We start from the raw sequence: 19,606 nt of genomic DNA, 5'->3' as shown, positions 1-19,606 counted from the left end.
GTACTAAACCGTTTAGGATCCAAAAGACAGCCTAGTAGTTCACACTACATTACTTTATCCTCCTATAATATGTATGTGTATATTATTCTACATATTACATCTACCTATAGCATTTAACATATATAAAAGGTAGTACGGAGAAGGTAGAAAAGTTTAAATAGAGTAGAGGGGATTAACAACCAACATGCCCTACTACCTACTTCTCTTCATCATCATCATCATCATCGTTGTCATTTCAGTCAGCCTCGTGGCTTCGTTAGCTACACATTACCTTTGTCGAGGTATTATATAAAATTATACCATCAACATATATTATTTGAAAATATTACGTTATTTAAAACACAATATTTATTAACTCCAACTCTATTTTAGTCTCCAAAACTGAAATATTTTAATTTAGTTATTAACAAACAATTTATGTGTGTGTCTATAAATATTTACGTACTAAGTGATATAGAAAAAGAAACAAAAAATTTATGTGATTATGTGTATTAATTGATTAATTTAATTGGAAGGTTTTTTAAAATTTATTTGTGGCTGTGATTATTGTTATTATTATTATTACTATTTATTGTTAATTGATAAAAGTTAACCATAAGAATCAACGACTATGGTTGTAATGTAAGTATACTTGACGAAATATTTATGTAGTAATTAATTTGAATAGTAGAAATAAATATTTATTTATTTACGTGCTTGTACTGATGAATGAACTGATGTACGAGTAACTTTAATGAGCGTTGAGCGGTGATTTTTATATAGATAAATATATAACGAAATAAGATTATATTTAATGATGATGAATATGATTATAATTTAAAATTTTTAAAATATCAAATCTCGAAAAAAATTTTTTTCTTTTTTTTCCAGCTATACTTTTAAATATGATAGTTACTAAGTCTATAAATGAATTTAAGCAATCTAAAACTCCAATAACATACAATTATATATATATATATATATATATCCACTTTTTTATATAAATATTGGTATTTATATCTGAATATAGTTGTTATAAATGTATATAAGATTTGTAAATATACATACACATATATGTAAATAACACAAATGTCTTAAGCTTTACAATCTCGTTTTAAAATCACCGCTCGATGTATCATCTTACTTGGTGCTAAAGGCGATGACTTTATCACCGATCCGGGCAATCATTCACTCTACCTTCTCTTGAATCATTTCTACTTTACCTTTACCTTCATTCTTTTACCTTTCCTTTCCTTCCCTTTCTTTCCATACATATATTCATTTATTTTAAATTCACTAACTACATTTTTTAACTCTTGAAAAAACATTATTTTTTCTTACTCTTCATTATTTACTAGATTATTCAATTGAATTATATATATAATAGAAAACAACTTTTTATATTATATTAAATGAAGTTAAATTAATATAGATTAGTCATATCTATTAATCGGTCAGTGACTTATTTTTTTCATCATTTTCATCCATAAAACCATTTATAATATGTAATTAATGTAAATTATTATTATATTTGTATACTCTGTACAAATTATTTTATTAACTATTTCATTAAGATGTTTTATTTTCTAAGTAAGAAAAAATGAAACATATAACTATAGAGTTTAAAAGTTACAAATTGTCTAAAAAAAATTATTTTTCGTAAGATTTGAATATAAAAATAATAATAATAAATAAATAATCAAGTGAATATGGTTGTCACTAAGGCCACCCACGTTTCCCCATAAGTATATAGTGTCGCGAAAGATACAACTCTCCTGCGTGCTATAAATTGGGATTTTATCTCTCTTATACTGTACTCTGTTGACTTTTTTCATACCTCTGCTAATATGTTGCGCAACAATCAACAATCTTTAAATTCAACTTGAACGTTTTTTTTTTTTTATAATTTTTTTTGTGTTTCATACGATAAATAATTAAATAAATAAATAAGCAATTATATCCTAAAAATGCTATTTCTTTAGAACTGAATTCACTTTTTGTATTGTTTTAAGGAGTAGAATGAGATCGCCAACAATGTCTGCAAATGTTGGGGATAATCAACAACATCCACATCAAGAATGGGATATTAATGATTCAAATGTACCAAGCGTATGTATTATTGATTTTTTTTTTTAATCAGCATCAATAAGATTGAAAATAATTAATTAATCAGTAAAAGTCCGAAAAAATTATATTTAAATAGTATTCCTTGGTAATATAAATAAGAATAAAAACTTGTTTATCTAACTATATTATTAAGAAAATAAGGAAACTTTTGTTCCAGCCATATCTATATAATACAATTAGTTTATGTCATTAAATTTGGTATCGATGAACAGATCTCGACTAAAATTTGTGTCTTTTTATGGTTTAAACTCTCCCTTATTGCCAAGTATCTAGAAAAATCAATTTATCTATATCATTTAAATTACATTTAAATTACTTGGGAAAAAAACGATCGCATTTATTATATTTAAATAAATTAATATTTTAATTACTCTGTTACTGAATGCGACTGAATAAATAAATATTATGTATATCATTAAAAGAGTAAGAAAAATTCAGTCCATGCCATGTCTTCTATGATATTTTTCTAGTATATTTTTTTTTTCAAAAATCCCATGGTTATACAATCAACAAAATCGATAAGTTTGCGAGTTGATGATCAGATTTTTCTCCTTAAATTTCAATGATAATAAAAATAAGCACAAGATTCTAGAGTAAATTTTATAGTAGAGATTTTAACAAACACTTAAATTCAAATCATATTTTATAAATTTGGCAGTAATACTGGGTAGTAGTGTAGTGGCTGTAAGTTGCTTGTTTATTATTATATTGAGTGGTTAAACCATTTGTAAAAGCAATGTAAGTTAATGTTATTGTCGTTTTTAAAAATAAAATTTTGGGAAAAATCACGGACCGGGGAATTCCCCAAGATCCTCCGTGAACCCCTGGGTAATTCCAGTTTCACCGCATTATAACTAAGAGCCATTTTACAAGCCATCTGCAAGTGATTTTTTCATTGTTTCCATTTATAGTACTTGAAGTGCTTATACTCTGACGTATTGTGTACCCCATAATAACTTATACTATCTTTATGTACCATGACACTGTATATAACTGGTAGACCTTAAGATTATCTTCAACAATAGAGGGATTTAAAATTTTACAATTATTTATGATTTTACTTATTTAAGCATCAGATGAAAGATATATATATATATATATATATATATATATATATATATATATATATATATATATATATATACTTATTTGTTCTAAATTGGAAATTCCAAACTTTTGTTCATTTACATTTCTTTCTAATTAATATTAACAATAGTTTTTACTCCAAACTTTTTAATAATAATATTTTTTAAAAAATTAACTTGCAAATCCCTGATAAAAGAAACGATTCAAAAAAATTTAAAATGATTCAGTTTTATGACTATATACATTCATCATTTAGTGAATCGTTTTATTAGAGATAATTTAATAATTTCATTGAAAAAAACAAAAAACTAATTCACCAAACCTTGCTTATACGTAGATGAAAATAATTTATTAAATAATTTTTTGTTTTTTTCTTGATTTTTTATTAAATTAAATTACAGGTAGAAGATTATGATTTATGGTCAGAATGGGCAGACGGACATGTAAGAAAAATTTATGATCCAGATTGTGAAGAAGCAAGAAAACATTTATCAGGATGGGCAATGAGAAATACAAACAATCATAATGTTAGTATATTAAAAAAATCATGCCTTGGTGTACTTGTTTGTTCTCAAAGATGTACATTACCTAATGGATCACGTGTACATTTACGTCCAGCTATTTGTGATAAGGTAAAAATAAATAAAAAAAATTTAATAAATAAATTTAATAAATAATTATTAAATTTATTAATTTAATAGGCAAGAAAGAAACAACAAAACAATCCGTGCCCCAATAAACCATGTCGCGGATTGTTAGAAATTCAAGCATGTCGTGGTCATTGCGGATACCCTGTAACCCATTTTTGGCGTCATACAGCTCACGGAATATTTTTTCAAGCTAAAGGACAACATGATCATCCACGTCCTGAACCTAAATCAACTGCTGAATCTCGCAGAAGTGCTGGAGCTGGTCGAAGAGTTAGAAGTTTGGCTGTTTTACTTGCTCGTGATGCGGCTGTTGGATCAAGGGTAATTTTATAATTAGCAATTAGTAGTTTCTATTAAAACCAATGAATTTATTATTAAATTCATTAATTGTTTATTATTTTTTTATAGATTATGTCGCTAAAAGAAAGAAAACGCCATATTTCTGAAACATATCAGCTATCATTAAAACAAAGTCAACCACCTCCTCTGATTTCTAATAAAAGTAATTATTTTACGTTATTATAATTATGATTTAATCTTTCTTTATATAAAATTTAAAATAAATCAAAAAAATAATAATTTTATAACTTATATTTAAGGTTACTCATGTTCATGCCCATTACTCGAATGTACTTGTGGACTACCAACACCTCTATCATATCAACCACCACAAGTATATCAACAAACAGCCGAGCCTTTTTGGTATCCAGAATCAGCAAACCATGATAATCTCTACTTACCAAGTCAAACAACCCCTCAGCATAATCAAGAATCGTATGATTTTCCAGCCATCACCGAAGAATATTTTCAACCTGAAGAAATTTTTCAACTTGAACAACCTATAAAAACCGATTTTACATCAAATCATAATAGTAATCCCAACAATCGATCGCCCTCAACTCTACTGGATCTTGGCTCAGGTACCATTAAATACCAAGTAAAATCCCATGAACATCAAATGTACTGGAATCAATTTGTCAGTGATGATTCATCAAGTAGTCTCGCTTTATCTCAAAACCACGATGACAAACTCTGTTATCAACAGCAGCCCTATGATAAATCAGATTCATTCTTAACAATCAATAACACAGTAACCAAAAATAATTTAATTGAAAGTGAAAAATCGACAAACAATCGATATGAAATGTCATATCAAAGAGATAGTTTAGTTAAATTAACATTACCTCCATCAATTGATGAAACTACTGCACATTATCCTAGTCATAATATTATTTATAACGACAATAGTTATTTAGGATATAATGATTATAATGATTGTCATTCAATTTACAATTCAGACTTACCAACAACCAATACATTGACAAAAAATACAGCACAAAAAGTATCGCAAGTTGATAATTGTCGATCTAATTACGGTGGTAATGAACAAATAGATAATATGTATTTTTATTCAAATGAACGGTGTCATAATGCATGTGATTTAGATAGCAAGTTCACTGGATCGCCTACTCCGTTACAAATCCCAATAAATAATAATGATTATAATAGTAATAACAACAGTGGTAATAATAATAATACTACTACTACTAATAATAATAATAATAATAATAATAATAATAATAATAATAATAATAATAATAATGGTTATGATGGTGATTTAGATAGCACGTCATTTGTTGATTACGCATTTTTAGGTACGTTGTGCAATTCAAGTGAGGATATTGCGACAAATATACAGTCAATATCGTCAATTACTAATGAATCGATAAATTATAGTAATAATAACAACAATAATTTGATGAATTATCAGAGTTTAGATAATCAGGCATTCAATAAAGGCGAGATTGAAGAAATTTGGCTAAAAATGGAACGTTAATAACAATCGAGATAGTTATTGTTATTATTATTATTATTGAATTCCAGGATCAGATTTTTAAATCGGGTTTAAATTATTATTGCTGGTATACCTATTATATATTATTAATGTATAAGATATACTAGCAATATTAATTTAAACCCGGTATGAAAAACTGGCTCTAATTTTTAATACAAAAACTATGAGAAGTTTTTTTATTTTTCATAAATTTAAAATATTGTTTTTACTTTTTTTTTTTATAATTATTTTAAAATTTGAGATTTTAAGACTTTTTATTATAAATCGATTTAAGAATTATTGCGAGGTATTAAAAAAAAATATAATGGAGAAGAAAAGAAAAAAAAAGGATTTTTTTTTCCTAAAAAACAACTATATATATATATATATATATATATATATATATATATATATATATATACGCTAATGTGTAATGTTAATTAAATTAATATTATATTATTATGTAATGTATAATTGTGAAATATTTAATTGAATAATAAGATTACAAAAAATTGAAAAAAAATAATAAAATTTAATTTATTAATTCTGTTGACTTAATTTAATCGATTAAAATTTTTTATTAAGTAAAATTGAGTTTATGTTTATTTGATTCTTGTATGTTAATTTAAAACGTTTTATTAATAGTAAATTTATAGTGAGTGTGTAAGGAGATAGAGAGGGATATGTTACGAGGGTTAATAAATTGGTGCATAAGCTGATAGCTTATGCCCTAATAGCCAAGTTTGCTTGAGCAAAGATTTACTGTACAAAAGTTTCATTGAATTTTTCGTCAAATTTCCATCAATTTCGGACTTTGCCATTTTTTACGACAATTTGTATGCAACTTGCTATTGAATTTGATGTAAATTTACTGCCCGAATTAGAATGCAAATTAGCTGCAAAAGTTGACTAGAAACAAGTTTTCGTCAATTTTCAGGCAAATTTTATGTCAATTTATTGTTAACTTGACTTGAACAATTATTAGGTATTGTTTTACATTCAAATTGTAGACAATTTTATGTATAAATTTGTTTACCTTCTGAAATAGTAAGAATGAACATTATCGACCTTTTTTTCGTAAAAAGTTACCTTTTACATTGAAGAAAAATTAACCGCAAATTTTTATATTCAACGTTTGCTGTCAAATTGTCGGCGAATTCGGGCAGCAAATTTCAGGTAATTTTAACATCAAATTACCGTCAATTTCAAGCCAGAGTGGCTATTAGGGTCACGAGCCATAGGCGAATGCGGCTATTCACCCGAGTATTCATGTGAATATAGTATAAACAGAAGCGAATGCAGCAACCAAGTACGCTCGTCAGGTGTCCATCTCCCCTAATAGCCCCTTTAGCTTAAAATTGACGGTAATTTGATGTTAAAATTTGCTGCCCGAATTTGCCGAAAATTTGACAGCAAAAGTTGAAAATAATAATTTGCGGTTAACTTTTCTTCAATTTAAAAGTATGTCTACAATTTGACGGTAAAAAAGTACTTAACAATTTTTCAAGTCAAATTAACAACAAATTGACATAAAATTTGCCTGAAAATTGACGACAACTTTTTTTTAATCAACTTTTGAAGTGAATTTGCATTCGTAGTCGGACAGTAAATTTACGTCAAATTCAATAGCAAGCTGCATACAAATTGTCATAAAAAATGGAAAAGTCCGAAGTTGGCGGAAATTTGAGGAAAAATTCAAGGAAACTTTTGCTAAAGCAAACTTTGCTGTTAGGGTGGCTTCTTGTATTCCTCATAGCATTTGATTACGGGAGTCCTGCTGCCTATAGTTTGAATTTTGAATACCAGGTGTCAGTAAATGAATGATCAACGATTCACTGACTTAACAACTGCGACTGTCCAGTTCTCAGAAAGTTGATGACCACATAAAAAAAAAGTTTCAGGTAATTTGGTAGTCAAACCTGCAACAGTTAACCCTTACTTCAATTACGATAATTTCAAAGATTATATTTTTAAGCCCTTAAAAACGAAAAACCAGAATTTTTTACCATACCGTTTAAGAAATATAATTAATTAAACTTTCGTGAAAATACATGGGCTCTTATGGGTGTCTTTATTCAACAACAGGAAGTCGATAATTTGTAAAAAAAAATGGCACAGTTAACCTAGGCAAAAAAACTATTCATTCTACGATATAATATCTAAAATATCTATCTACCGAATTTCGAAACAATTTACCTTATGGTTTTTTTTAAATTAATTTTTTTGTGTAACAGAAAGATTTCTGTCTTTGTTTTATAACTTATTCTGCACCCCTCTTATTTATACTAGGGAAAAATGGAGGTTTTGCTGTGCGCGCGAAATTTAAATTATTGTTTACATTCAAAGAACAAACATATATTCATATGATGATCGTTAAATACGGGACTGGTAATAAATATAATCCAAAGAGTTAAATGAATAATAATCATGAATACTTATCAATAATAAGATAAGATGTGTAAAAATTACGGGAAAGTTTATATTTCAATTATTAAAATTAAACAAAAAATAATTAATGTTTTTTATAAATTAAAAAATTATTAGGTGTGAAGATTAGTATATTATTTATATTTATAAATAAAAATAAATATTTATTTGATGTGTATGGGGTATTAGATTGATAAAAAAATACAAATTAAATAGTTGAAGAGATAAACTATATATTAATAATTATCACTGTTCAAATGGTAACAATAAATTGTGTCAAATTAATTTTTTGTCACTAAAATAATAACAATTTATTAACTTGGCTGATCTGTGCCATACTATCACCGATTTAATTATTTATTTAACAATTGTTTTTCTTATTAAAATTGTGTGTCAGTTACATTTATCGTATTATTATGAACTGTCAAAAATTTACCGGGATTATAAGGTTATATTTACTACACATACACGTGATACACATTAAGGCTGGGCCGTATTAAGCGAATTTTTGAATTTTACTTTTCTTTTAATTTATTAATCAATTATTATTATAGAAATTTTTATAGTTTCCGAAAACATGTATAAGACAAACTTTTGCGGAAAGTTTTCATCATTCGAGTGACGTAATTATTCAAAATGTAATTAAAAAAGTAAAATTCGAAAATTCGGTTAGTACTGTCCACCCTTAAACTGTCAAAGAAACTAATGTAAACAGAAGTACCAATTTTCATAAAATAACAACTGTTGGTACTGTTTAGTTGCAGTCAAAACAATTTATGTAATTAAAAAAAAATTATTACTATTTGTTTCTGCATATTAGTTTATAGCTTATAAAATATAATTATTAATTATCTTAAATTCTTATGAACTTCATTGAATGATTGAAATAAAAAAAAAAAATAATAATTTTGACTTCGGAATGCGGCTACCAAACTACCTTAACTGAGCTTAACGTGTCACGTGTATTTGTTATTGTAAGGTTATGGATTGTGGAGTTTTAATAGATAACTATACTTATTAATCAATTACATAATAACATTAATAATAGAAATTTCAACCTATCAATATTAAAAATAATTATAATTATAATTATATTCAATTAAAATTAATAAAACAAAAAACAAAAAAACATGCCTTGTTGGTATTATAATAAAAATGAATTGAAACAAACTCCATCAATAATAAATGATTTAATAGATTATGATACAGAATGTAGATACAGACAAGAGGGTGTTAGATTTATTGTTAATTTGGGTACCAGTTTGAATTTAATATTCAACAATACTATTGCCACTGGTGTAATTTATTTTCATCGATTCTACATGAAACATTCGTTTAAACAATTTCCACGTTACGTAAGTATTAATTAATTTACGTTTTATAAAATTTATTAATTAAATTTTAAAATTTTGTTCGGTATTTATATATTATTTTTGACAGATAACGGCGTGCGCCTGTTTATTTTTGGCTGGCAAAGTTGAAGAAACTCCTAAAAAATGTCGAGATATTATTGAAACAGCTAAAGTATTATTGACTGAACAGAAATTTTCATCTATTTTTGGCAAAGATCCAAAGGTTATTAATTTAATTATTATTATTAATCCTCAACATTATTAGCAAGATAATTATTAGATTTTTTATGGTGAAAATAACTTATTTCCATACATAAATATAAACGTAAGAGCGAGATACAGTATAAAAAAAATAGTATAATTATTTAACTATAGTTATGTTTAATCTACCAGGAATAGTTTATTGAAGCTCTCATATTACTAATTAGAAAAATGTCAAGACCATTATCTGAATTGTACATAACATTAAACGCCTCTTGAACTGGGGCTGAGTGATGACATATTATGAAAAGAAAACTTTAATTTAATAATTTAAATAATTTTAATCACCTGATAAATATTGTACTTTTCAACATACGTTAATGATATGTGATTTAATCATAATTCCTAGCTTATAAATAGCAAAATATCAATTTCAGAATTTCACCGTTTGACTGATTAACCAATTAACTAATTTAACCGGTTAACTAAGTAAACCGATTAATTTAAATTACCTAGCTGGCTGATTAACTAATTAACCTGGTTAAATTTTAAGACTGGTTTAGTCGGCCAAATTGTACAGCACTAGAAAATAGGTTACGACTAGAATATGCCACAAACCCTAGCATTTTCCAAGATGAGATAACCACCTTGTTAATATGTGGCTGAAAATCGAGTCTATTATCAAAGAGTACTCTCAAGTCTGTGTGGAGGTTGATCCTTTTAAATTGTATCCCTCCGATGATGTTATATTTTACATTTAACAAAAATAGGTATAACTTAAGTATCGAATTATTTAGAAAAAAAAATATAAATAAATGTGACTGAAATAAAAATTTTGCGGTAGATTATAAAGAAATACTAAGATTACTATATATATTACAATGTTATTATTTATTATTATATAATTTTTCTAAAAATTTTTTAATTATAGGAAAAAATAATGACACTTGAAAAAATTTTATTACAAACAATAAAATTTGATTTACAAGTTGAACATCCCTATAGTTATTTATTAAAATACGTAAAGTGTTTAAAAGGTAATTTCTTTATAGTTTTCTAATTTACATTTAAAATATTAAATATTAATAATCTTTTTTTTTATTCGCAGGTGATAAGAGTAAATTACAAAAAAAATTACAAATGGCATGGAATTTCGTTAATGATAGGTAAAAACTTATTAAATTTATCAAAGATTTAAAATTATAATTTTTGATTTTTAATTTTTAATTTTATTAGTTTAAGTACCACATTGTCATTACAATGGGAACCAGAGATAATAGCTGTTGCTGTAATGTATTTAGCTGGTAAATTAAGTAAATTTAAAGTTATTGATTGGGATGGTAGACAACCAAATCATTTAAGATGGTGGGATATGTTTGTTGAAGATATAACCTTAGAATTACTTGAAGGTAAATCATTTTCTTAAAATTTTTTATTATTTTTATCCATTAATTTTATTTAATTTTCTAAAACACTATTATTATTATCATTTACAGATATTTGTCATCAAGTACTGGACACATACACCGTAGAGAATAATGCATTACAAAAAAATTCACAATCAATAACTCCCAATCCATTAACGGAACCAAAATCACCACTAACATCTACTGAATCAGTTTCTAATGGAATAAACAGTAAGTTAAACAAAATAATTAAAATAGTTATAAAAAAATTAATAATAATAATAATAATCTTAATAAATAAATAAATTATAAACAGTAGAGACATCATCAGAAGTTCATCGACCTGAGGTACAATCAAGCGATTGTTCAGTGCCAAAGCCATCAGTCCAATCAGTTCAATTAGTTCAACAGCCACAACCAACAACTAGTGTTACTGTGTTACCGACTTACACAGCCTACTCACAAACGTATTCAGGACCAAGATCAGGACCAACGTCACTCCCTGTACCTGTACCAGCGCCATCAATTTCTTATTCAAATATATATCCACCAGCAAATATGTCTGTACCACCACCAGTTAATCCAGTAAATTCAGTAAATTCAATGAATCCTATGATACCAATGCATCTAGTCCAACCAAACTATTCAATTCCTCCTCCACCAGTTCCTTCTCCATATCAGTATGGTTACCCAAATCCAATGTATTATTCTGCTCATAATCCACCACCAACCAATCGTCCATACCAACCATCATCATAAATTATATTATTTTTATTAATATCTTTTGTAATAATGACAATAATAAATAATTATTAGTATTCCATGATGTAACTGAAAAATTTTCTATTAGCAATAAAGTAATTACAATTCATTACTTTTATAAATACTTAAATTCTATGACAACTAATGTCGTATACATAATATGCCATAATAAATATTAGTAATAATAATTTGATAGTAAATTTACTAAACGACCAGATTTGTTTGTATTTGTTGTAAAAGGAATCACGGCTTTCCTGGTCTACTTAATTGACTTATTAGATTGTATTCATCGTATGAGTGATTATATGTGGACTAATAAATTTGGTATGCGCTGCAATATCATACATAAATCAAATATCATCTTGCTTAAACATCATCATATAAAGGATTCATCGTTAATTTTTTTTAACGTCATTTCAACGGTCTAAAGTAGAATATACTTGCATCAACTTTACTGATGAGCGTAGCAAGTATATTCGGGGTGAAACCGCTTTGATAATAACATTTTTTAAATTGTGATTCTATTCGATTTATATATGATATTGCAGTGTGTACTAAATTTATTTAGTTCACATGTAATTACTCATACGATGAATACAATCTAAAAAGTAAATTAAGCAGACCAGGAGAGCCGTGATTCCTTTTACAACAAATAATAATAATAATAGTAATTTATGTTAATAAATAAATAAATATTTTTTATTTATCTAAAATTATTAAGGTCAATGCTATTGGCACTTTAGTCTAGCACGGCTTATCATGTTGATTTGTGCGGGCACGGGTGTTGTGTATGTATAGTAAGTATATAAGTGCTCTAATAGCTAGGACCAATTATTAAAGAATCAATCTATAGCATATCGATTGAGGTAAATAGCAATGTTACAAGGATATAGATAAATATAGCTTAACTTAACAAAAATGAAACTAACAACTTGAAGTAATGATAAATACACCGTGAACATTACCCGGTCTTCGGATAAAAAATATCACCAGCCAATAAGTTGTTTTTGAGATTATAGAGATTACATTTAGATATTAAATGAAGTGGGGATAAAATTATTATTATTTTTATTAAATAAGCATAGCAGAGGGGGAGACTTACAGAGAGAAGGAGTCAAATCATATGTTTGAGTTATCGGCAAAGAAAGGTTATTGTTATTCAATTAAATTAATAATTAAATAAATCCGTTTTAAATGGCATTTTTGGGAAAAGTTGTATTAATAACTGGAGCAAGCTCTGGAATTGGAGCTGCTACAGCAATTCATTTATCAAATTTAGGTGCTTCGTTATCTTTAACTGGTCGTAATTTAGATAATTTGCAAAATGTTGCTGATAAATGTGATAAGGAGCGTAAACCATTTCTTATTACTGGTGAATTGACAAATGAAGATGACACAAAAAATATTCTTGAGTCTACAATAAAGCATTTTGGTAAATTGGATGTTTTAATAAATAATGCTGGAACAATTGAACGTGGAAGCATTGAAAATACTAGCTTGGATCAGTATGATAGGTAATTATGAAAATATAAATTGTTATATTTAAAAAAAAAATATATATAGATTTATTTAGAACCTGTATGTATAAATTTAAGAATATTCAACTTAAATGTCCGTTCAATGTATCATTTGTCAATGCTCGCAGTCCCACACTTGATAAAAACAAAAGGTAATATCGTTAATGTATCAAGTGTAAATGGGTTAAGATCATTTCCTGGTGTATTGTCATACTGCATGAGTAAATCAGCTGTTGATCAATTTACACGATGCACTGCCATTGAATTAGCATCGAAACAAGTAAGTTTAATTGGGGTAGCAGTACCATTTGTGGCCACTGCTCCATTTTTAGACATTTAATACTTTATATCAATTCATAAAAAAGTATCTTTAAAAAATTGCATTGTAGTGGGTGATAAAAGTATCTTCGAATTCATTTAAAAAATTAATTATGTCACTGCGTATTTTACAAATTATTTTATTGCACGACTCATAATGCAAAGCATTAGAGAGTGCTTTACGATCGAAAATTCTTTTTCGGCTCCTTTTTTAAAATTTCTAAGTGGTCACAACTGGCTCTAAAATGACCAAAAACGGTACTTCTAGCTTATTAGATATGATTTTTAAAATTTATTTTTAATTGTTATATAGGTACGGGTAAATGCAGTAAATCCAGGAGTAATAGTAACAAATCTACATGAACGTAGTGGTATGTCACCAGAGGAACTGAAAGCATTTTTTGAACGAAGTAAAACAACTCATGCACTTGGACGTCCAGGCCAAGTTGATGAAGTTGCCAAGACAATTGGATTTTTAGCAAGCGATGATGCTTCATTCATAACTGGCGCAACACTTCCAGTTGATGGTGGAAGACACGCTCTTTGTCCTCGTTAATTTTTGATTACTTACAACAAACATCAATATTTTTTTACTTTTCAAGTAATTTATTTTTATAATTAATATTTAAAAGAAAACGATTTTGTTTTCTTATTAATTATTGCTGTTAATTAATTAATTACAGTCGAAAGCAGAATCATCATCAAAGGATTCAATTGTACTGGATCATTAATATTATCAGTTATTTTTTATAATTATATACATACTAAATGTACAAGGAAAAATATGTATGGGAACAATTTATTAAAATATGATTACCTATTTTTTGTTATATTGAAAATCTACCCTGCTTACAAAATCCAATAGATTCTTACCAGATAGCAAAATGACATCTTGATAAATTCTGAATGAGTTCCTATTTATGATTTGGACGTCTCATCAATATCTTAAAGAAGTCTTTAAGAAGTTTTCAAAATGTCGAATGAGCCACCTTGTGAACTCAGTAAGGTGTCTTTAAAAAGAATTCTTTCTTCTGACTTCGTAAATAAGACTTCATTATGAATTTACCATGACGTCTTAAGGAGCTCCTAATTTTGACTTCATAAAGAAATTAAAAAAAGAATATATTTAGACGTCACAAAACTGACGTCTTATTTATGAAGTCTTCAAGAACTCTTAATTAAGAGTTGTTAAAAATGACACCTTTAAGGGGTCATCATAACTTCTTGAAGACTCCTTCAAAAAGACGTCGTAAAGCAGTCATTCTGACTTGAATGCTGTCTGGGTTACAGCTATATATAAGGCCCTATACTTAGCTATAGCACTTCCCATAAAACTCATGCATTCTCATAAAATCTATATGGGAATTTATGAGAATCTATTGGATTCTATGAGATTTTCTAAACAGGGTATATCTATACAATGGGTGTTTTTTTTAACGTCTCTCACGCAAAAACTAATGAATATTTTGACCCGAAATTTGCACCATAAACTTCTGCGTATTTCAAAGGTTTTTAGCTATATATTATCACCATTTTGATGATAAAAATTTTTTTTTTTTTGTTAATTTTACTTCAATAAATTTTATCGATTATCGATCGTTCTTTATTTTTAAATAAAACAAAAAAACATTGTATATGGGGCATTCCACGCCAAATCGACCACTTCTGAAATCGACCCCCTTCGATTTAGCTGAAAACTTTTTCTCTTTTTTCACTTCATCAAAAATATTTCTCAGAATTGTGTCAAATTTTTTTTACCCAATCGAAGAAAAATTAAGAATTTAAAAAAAAATACTTTTTTTTCAAAAAACTGTAACTTTTTCATCAATTGACTTATCCGGACGTTTTTTTTTTTTTTTTTTTTTTTTAAATTGTCGTTTTCAAATGTAGTTTTTGAAAAAAATTATTTAATTATATTTAAAAAATTTTCCTACTAATATAAGTACATATTTGATATAACTAATCATTTTGGTAATTATATAGAAGAGGGGCTCTCCAAATTTTCTAAAGTTTCAAGTGCTTACACCTTAAATAACTCTAATTAAATTTTATCCACGTATCTGCTACACGGCGGATTAAATTTTCTATATGTGTTTTTGTCTTTAACACTAGATACCTATCCGGACCTTGTAACTAAAATGGGCAAAATTGATAAAGTTTACATATTCTTTGAATTTTTGTGATTGACTTAAGAGTTAATGCATAGAATGATAAGAGAATTGTCATTGAGTGCAGTATGGCACGGAATTGAAAAATAATGAACTTAGAAGCTAAATCAAGTATAATTTATACCTTTGGTATACACATAACTTACTGTGGCTTACAAAACGCCTAATAAAGCACAGGTATCTTTAATCCGCCGACAAACGCTAAAGAATGAAACTTGATTCATAGCGATTTGTCTATTTTTGGATTTTTGCTTGATATAAATAGTGGAAACTCTGATTCTTGACAATTATCATCATTTTGTATCCCCCCGAAACGGGCGGGATTTATTAGTACAATATAAAAATTTAATTTTAATTGTTTAAAGCAATTATAATTATATTTTTATAACTCTTGTTGAGATTTCAGAATGAGAAGTTACTTTAGTTTTTGAACGTCGGCGCTGTCATAATGTATGTCACTAATCCCTATACTAGCTTTATGTGTAAAGTCCTCCTAGGGGGTAAGTCGCCTTCGGTTGTTGTCCCCATCCTTAGAAAATGAGTCTAATCTCACTCCGTTACTATACATTACATTAAACACCGAAAATTTCCGACGTTTCCCGATGGCGACTTACTCTCTAGGCTTTTTGGGGAGATTTTAAGATACTGTTTTAGTATTTCGAGAATTCTAACCAATAAAATATCAGTAATTGTTAAGAGTGTAAACAATTATTAGAGTAGTTTAAAACCGGATAATACTAATAATATTAAGCAATAAATAAAAATGTGTATAATATAAATAAATATACAAATATGATTTGGTTAATGTATTTGATTATTGTTAATTTTTTTTATTTTAAATGTTTTGCAACAACACGTAAGTCAATTGAATTATTTATTTATTTTCTTTTATTTATTTTTGATATTCTTTATTACAGAATCCCAAGGATATTGTGCTATGTATACTGGTAAAATATGTAAAAAATATTTAACTGGAATAGGTAAAGTTTGGTTTAATGACACTACTGATAATCCTGGTGGCTGGTTGAATGAAAAAATAACAACCGATTTATGGGAAGAATTGATCTCAACTTTAAAAGAACCATGTCGTTCGGCTGCTGAGGTATTTATTTATTTATTTTAATAATATTATTTATTTCATATAGATATATAAATTTATAGAAAATGCTGTGTATGTATGCATTCCCACTCTGTCATAATTCAGAACGTTTACCTCTTTGTTATGAAGACTGTATGGCAATACGTCATGAGTTTTGTTTCAATGATTGGGCTCTAATTGAAGACAATAAACAACGAGGAATTTATATACGTTCTCGTGGGCATTTTCGTTTACCAGATTGTGAAATTTTGCCAAAATTAGACGAAACATCAATTGTCTGCTCTCATATACATCTTACTGATGTTAATCAAGATTTGGTTACCTGTAAATATTTTTTTAACTTAAATTAATTTATGATATATTTACTGATAAAACTTATTTTTTTTTCTTTAAGACGATTGTGTGATAGAAAATGGACGTTATTATATGGGTAAAATGAATAAAACTAAAAATGGTCTTGATTGTCAGTCATGGAATGTACAAGAGCCTCATAGTCACAATAAGCCACCAAATGTATTTCCTCAAATTCGTCATGGTGAAAATTATTGTCGTAATGCTGGTGGTGATGAACGTATGCCATGGTGTTTTACTATGGATCCATCAGTTCGTTGGCAACACTGTGATATACCTATTTGTGGTAATATATTTTTTTTTTTTTTTAATTTATCTATTTACTTAATTATTCATATTTTTTTTTTTTTTAAAGACAATTCAACAGATTTTGTATGGGAAACAGAACGTAAAAACATAACTATGGAAACAGTATTTACTCCGACATTTACAATGGTACTATCAGCTTTAGGATTTATTGTAATAGTTGGTTCATTATTGGCAATATTTTTAAGTCAAAAATTAAAAAAACATCCCATTGGTTACAATCCACCAGAAATGAGGGTAATTATAATTAAAAAAAAAAATAATAATAATTTATAAGTTATTAATAATAAACGATTTTAGGATGTCAACATTGATTTAGATAAATTACCAAGTAACGATGCTTATCATAAAACCGGTGCTCAACTTAATCCAAAACTGGAAAAGCTTGAATTCCCACGGAACAATATCATTTATGTTCGGGATCTAGGACAGGGAGCATTTGGCCGAGTATTCCAAGCTAAAGCACCTGGGTTGATTCCCAATGAAGAATTTACCAATGTTGCGGTTAAAATGTTAAAAGAAGAAGCTTCTGATGATCTTTTAGTAGATTTTGAACGTGAAGCTTGTTTATTAGCAGAATTTGATCATCCAAATATCGTTAAATTGTTGGGTGTTTGTGCTTTAGGACGACCAATGTGTTTGCTTTTCGAATATATGGGACGTGGCGATTTAAATGAATTTTTACGTTCATGTTCACCAGATTCGTCTGCTGCAATAATTAATTCAAATATTAATTTAAATAATCAAAATAATATTTCAACAAATTTGAAACTTTCTCATATGGATTTAATAAATATTGCACGACAAGTAGCTAAAGGAATGGTTTATTTATCAGACCGTAAATTTGTTCATCGTGATCTTGCAACTCGTAATTGTTTAATAAATAATGAAATGATTGTAAAGATTGCAGACTTTGGTTTATCACAAAAAATTTATCTACAAGATTATTACAAAGGTGATGATTCAGATGCTATACCTGTTAGATGGATGCCTCTGGAAAGTATTTTGTATAATAAATATACTATTGAATCAGATGTATGGGCTTTTGCAGTATGTCTATGGGAAATATTTAGTTTTGCACTGCAACCATACTATGGAATGACACACGAGGAAGTTGTTAAATATATTAAAGAAGGAAATGTTTTGGGGTGTCCTGACAATACACCACATGATGTTTATGAATTGATGAAAGCCTGTTGGAATAGAAAACCCACTGATAGACCGGCTTTCAGAAAAATTCATGAAAAATTGGAATTAATTAAAGCAAGATTGGAGAAAGACAATAAAGAGGAGAGTATTGCGTTACATATTAGGGTTTGATTTTTATAATTTTTAAAATTTATTTAACACTTTATTATAAAATAAATTCTTTTATTTTTAATGTCTGTTGTATATAATTGTTTATAAGCTAAGAGACTGATTTTATTTACTGCCTGTGTGCCAATAAATAATTACTATTATTGACTGTACTTTAAATGACACTATTGATATTATTAATTATGACTACTTTTATATTTATCATTTTAACATCACAAATAATACATTTTATATACACAACATGTACTCGATGTAAAATATAATGATCGAATGAATGGTTGTCTTTTATACGATAATAATAGTAATAATAATTGTAACAAATTCGTGTTTTGATAAAAAAAAAAAACATTCTGTTTGTATTAATTTTTTTTGTTAATAAAAAACTTAATAAAAATAATTGTTCAATAAAATTTGATTCTTTTAATATATCTACTAAACACGAAAATAAATTAATGGACACAAGATTTTTTAATAATTATTTATTGCACAATTTTCAAGAAAGAAATAAAAATCCAAAAGGTTTTTTTTTTAAATAAAAAAAATAATAATTCTATATAATTAGCTACAAAATGTATAAACTAAAATTAATTAGTTAATGAAGATTATTATATGAGCAAATTAACACGTACATAAGTATATTTATTCATAATTAATTAATTAATCAATTAAATTAACCAACACTTATTGCTTAATAATTGTGAATGTA

General features: G+C 27.0%; 4 protein-coding genes and 1 long non-coding RNA gene across 6 annotated transcripts; 4 read left to right on the top strand and 1 right to left on the bottom strand.

The window, feature by feature from the left end:
* Window positions 1-435: 435 nt before the first annotated feature.
* LOC103574979 (putative uncharacterized protein DDB_G0282133) lies at window positions 436-5,741 on the top strand. Its single transcript, XM_053738234.1, has 7 exons — window positions 436-621; window positions 1,992-2,088; window positions 3,594-3,824; window positions 3,894-4,163; window positions 4,251-4,344; window positions 4,442-5,365; window positions 5,465-5,741. Exons 1-7 carry the CDS (start codon window positions 611-613, stop codon window positions 5,677-5,679), a joined length of 1,842 nt encoding a protein of 613 aa, XP_053594209.1. The 5' UTR covers window positions 436-610; the 3' UTR covers window positions 5,680-5,741.
* A 1,516-nt stretch (window positions 5,742-7,257) lies between these two features.
* Window positions 7,258-7,942, bottom strand: LOC103574971 (uncharacterized). Its single transcript, XR_549280.3, has 3 exons — window positions 7,873-7,942; window positions 7,688-7,812; window positions 7,258-7,595 (listed from the first exon to the last, which is right to left on the bottom strand). It is a non-coding gene; the product is annotated as an uncharacterized LOC103574971 (long non-coding RNA).
* A 945-nt stretch (window positions 7,943-8,887) lies between these two features.
* LOC103574969 (cyclin-K) lies at window positions 8,888-12,104 on the top strand. The gene is made up of 7 exons (XM_008554547.3): window positions 8,888-9,458; window positions 9,544-9,678; window positions 10,588-10,693; window positions 10,765-10,822; window positions 10,893-11,065; window positions 11,153-11,293; window positions 11,379-12,104. The coding sequence occupies exons 1-7, from the start codon at window positions 9,234-9,236 to the stop codon at window positions 11,819-11,821; spliced, it is 1,281 nt and encodes a 426-aa protein (XP_008552769.1). The 5' UTR covers window positions 8,888-9,233; the 3' UTR covers window positions 11,822-12,104.
* Window positions 12,105-12,398: 294 nt separating this feature from the next.
* LOC103574970 (3-oxoacyl-[acyl-carrier-protein] reductase FabG) lies at window positions 12,399-14,480 on the top strand. Its single transcript, XM_008554548.3, has 4 exons — window positions 12,399-13,338; window positions 13,420-13,621; window positions 13,973-14,260; window positions 14,343-14,480. The coding sequence occupies exons 1-3, from the start codon at window positions 13,019-13,021 to the stop codon at window positions 14,213-14,215; spliced, it is 765 nt and encodes a 254-aa protein (XP_008552770.1). The 5' UTR covers window positions 12,399-13,018; the 3' UTR covers window positions 14,216-14,260; window positions 14,343-14,480.
* A 1,142-nt stretch (window positions 14,481-15,622) lies between these two features.
* LOC103574978 (tyrosine-protein kinase transmembrane receptor Ror2) lies at window positions 15,623-19,242 on the top strand. Of its 2 annotated transcripts, XM_008554556.3 has the most exons (6): window positions 15,629-16,683; window positions 16,745-16,929; window positions 16,989-17,250; window positions 17,321-17,563; window positions 17,633-17,820; window positions 17,884-19,239. In XM_008554556.3, the coding sequence occupies exons 1-6, from the start codon at window positions 16,620-16,622 to the stop codon at window positions 18,901-18,903; spliced, it is 1,962 nt and encodes a 653-aa protein (XP_008552778.1). In that variant the 5' UTR covers window positions 15,629-16,619; the 3' UTR covers window positions 18,904-19,239. The 2 variants fall into 2 exon arrangements, with proteins under 2 accessions (XP_053594800.1, XP_008552778.1); XM_053738825.1 differs by having other exon boundaries at window positions 15,623-16,683; window positions 17,321-17,820; window positions 17,884-19,242.
* The last annotated feature ends 364 nt before the right edge of the window (window positions 19,243-19,606 follow it).

This window comes from Microplitis demolitor, chromosome 4, assembly GCF_026212275.2.
Source record: "Microplitis demolitor isolate Queensland-Clemson2020A chromosome 4, iyMicDemo2.1a, whole genome shotgun sequence".
Taxonomy (NCBI): Eukaryota; Metazoa; Arthropoda; class Insecta; order Hymenoptera; family Braconidae; genus Microplitis; species Microplitis demolitor.
This window is presented reverse-complemented; position numbering and strand designations above follow the sequence as displayed.

Coding starts and splice junctions, on each gene's coding strand:
- LOC103574969 (XM_008554547.3), top strand. CDS start 9,234: ATGCCTTGTTGGTATTATAATAAAAATGAATTGAAACAAACTCCATCA. Junction 9,459..9,543: donor TTAAACAATTTCCACGTTAC/GTAAGTATTAAT, acceptor TATTTTTGACAG/ATAACGGCGTGCGCCTGTTT. Junction 10,823..10,892: donor TGGAATTTCGTTAATGATAG/GTAAAAACTTAT, acceptor TAATTTTATTAG/TTTAAGTACCACATTGTCAT.
- LOC103574970 (XM_008554548.3), top strand. CDS start 13,019: ATGGCATTTTTGGGAAAAGTTGTATTAATAACTGGAGCAAGCTCTGGA. Junction 13,339..13,419: donor AGCTTGGATCAGTATGATAG/GTAATTATGAAA, acceptor TATAAATTTAAG/AATATTCAACTTAAATGTCC. Junction 13,622..13,972: donor TTGAATTAGCATCGAAACAA/GTAAGTTTAATT, acceptor ATTGTTATATAG/GTACGGGTAAATGCAGTAAA.
- LOC103574979 (XM_053738234.1), top strand. Junction 2,089..3,593: donor ATGATTCAAATGTACCAAGC/GTATGTATTATT, acceptor ATTAAATTACAG/GTAGAAGATTATGATTTATG. Junction 3,825..3,893: donor GTCCAGCTATTTGTGATAAG/GTAAAAATAAAT, acceptor TTAATTTAATAG/GCAAGAAAGAAACAACAAAA.
- LOC103574978 (XM_053738825.1), top strand. CDS start 16,620: ATGATTTGGTTAATGTATTTGATTATTGTTAATTTTTTTTATTTTAAA. Junction 16,930..16,988: donor CATGTCGTTCGGCTGCTGAG/GTATTTATTTAT, acceptor ATAAATTTATAG/AAAATGCTGTGTATGTATGC. Junction 17,821..17,883: donor ACAATCCACCAGAAATGAGG/GTAATTATAATT, acceptor AAACGATTTTAG/GATGTCAACATTGATTTAGA.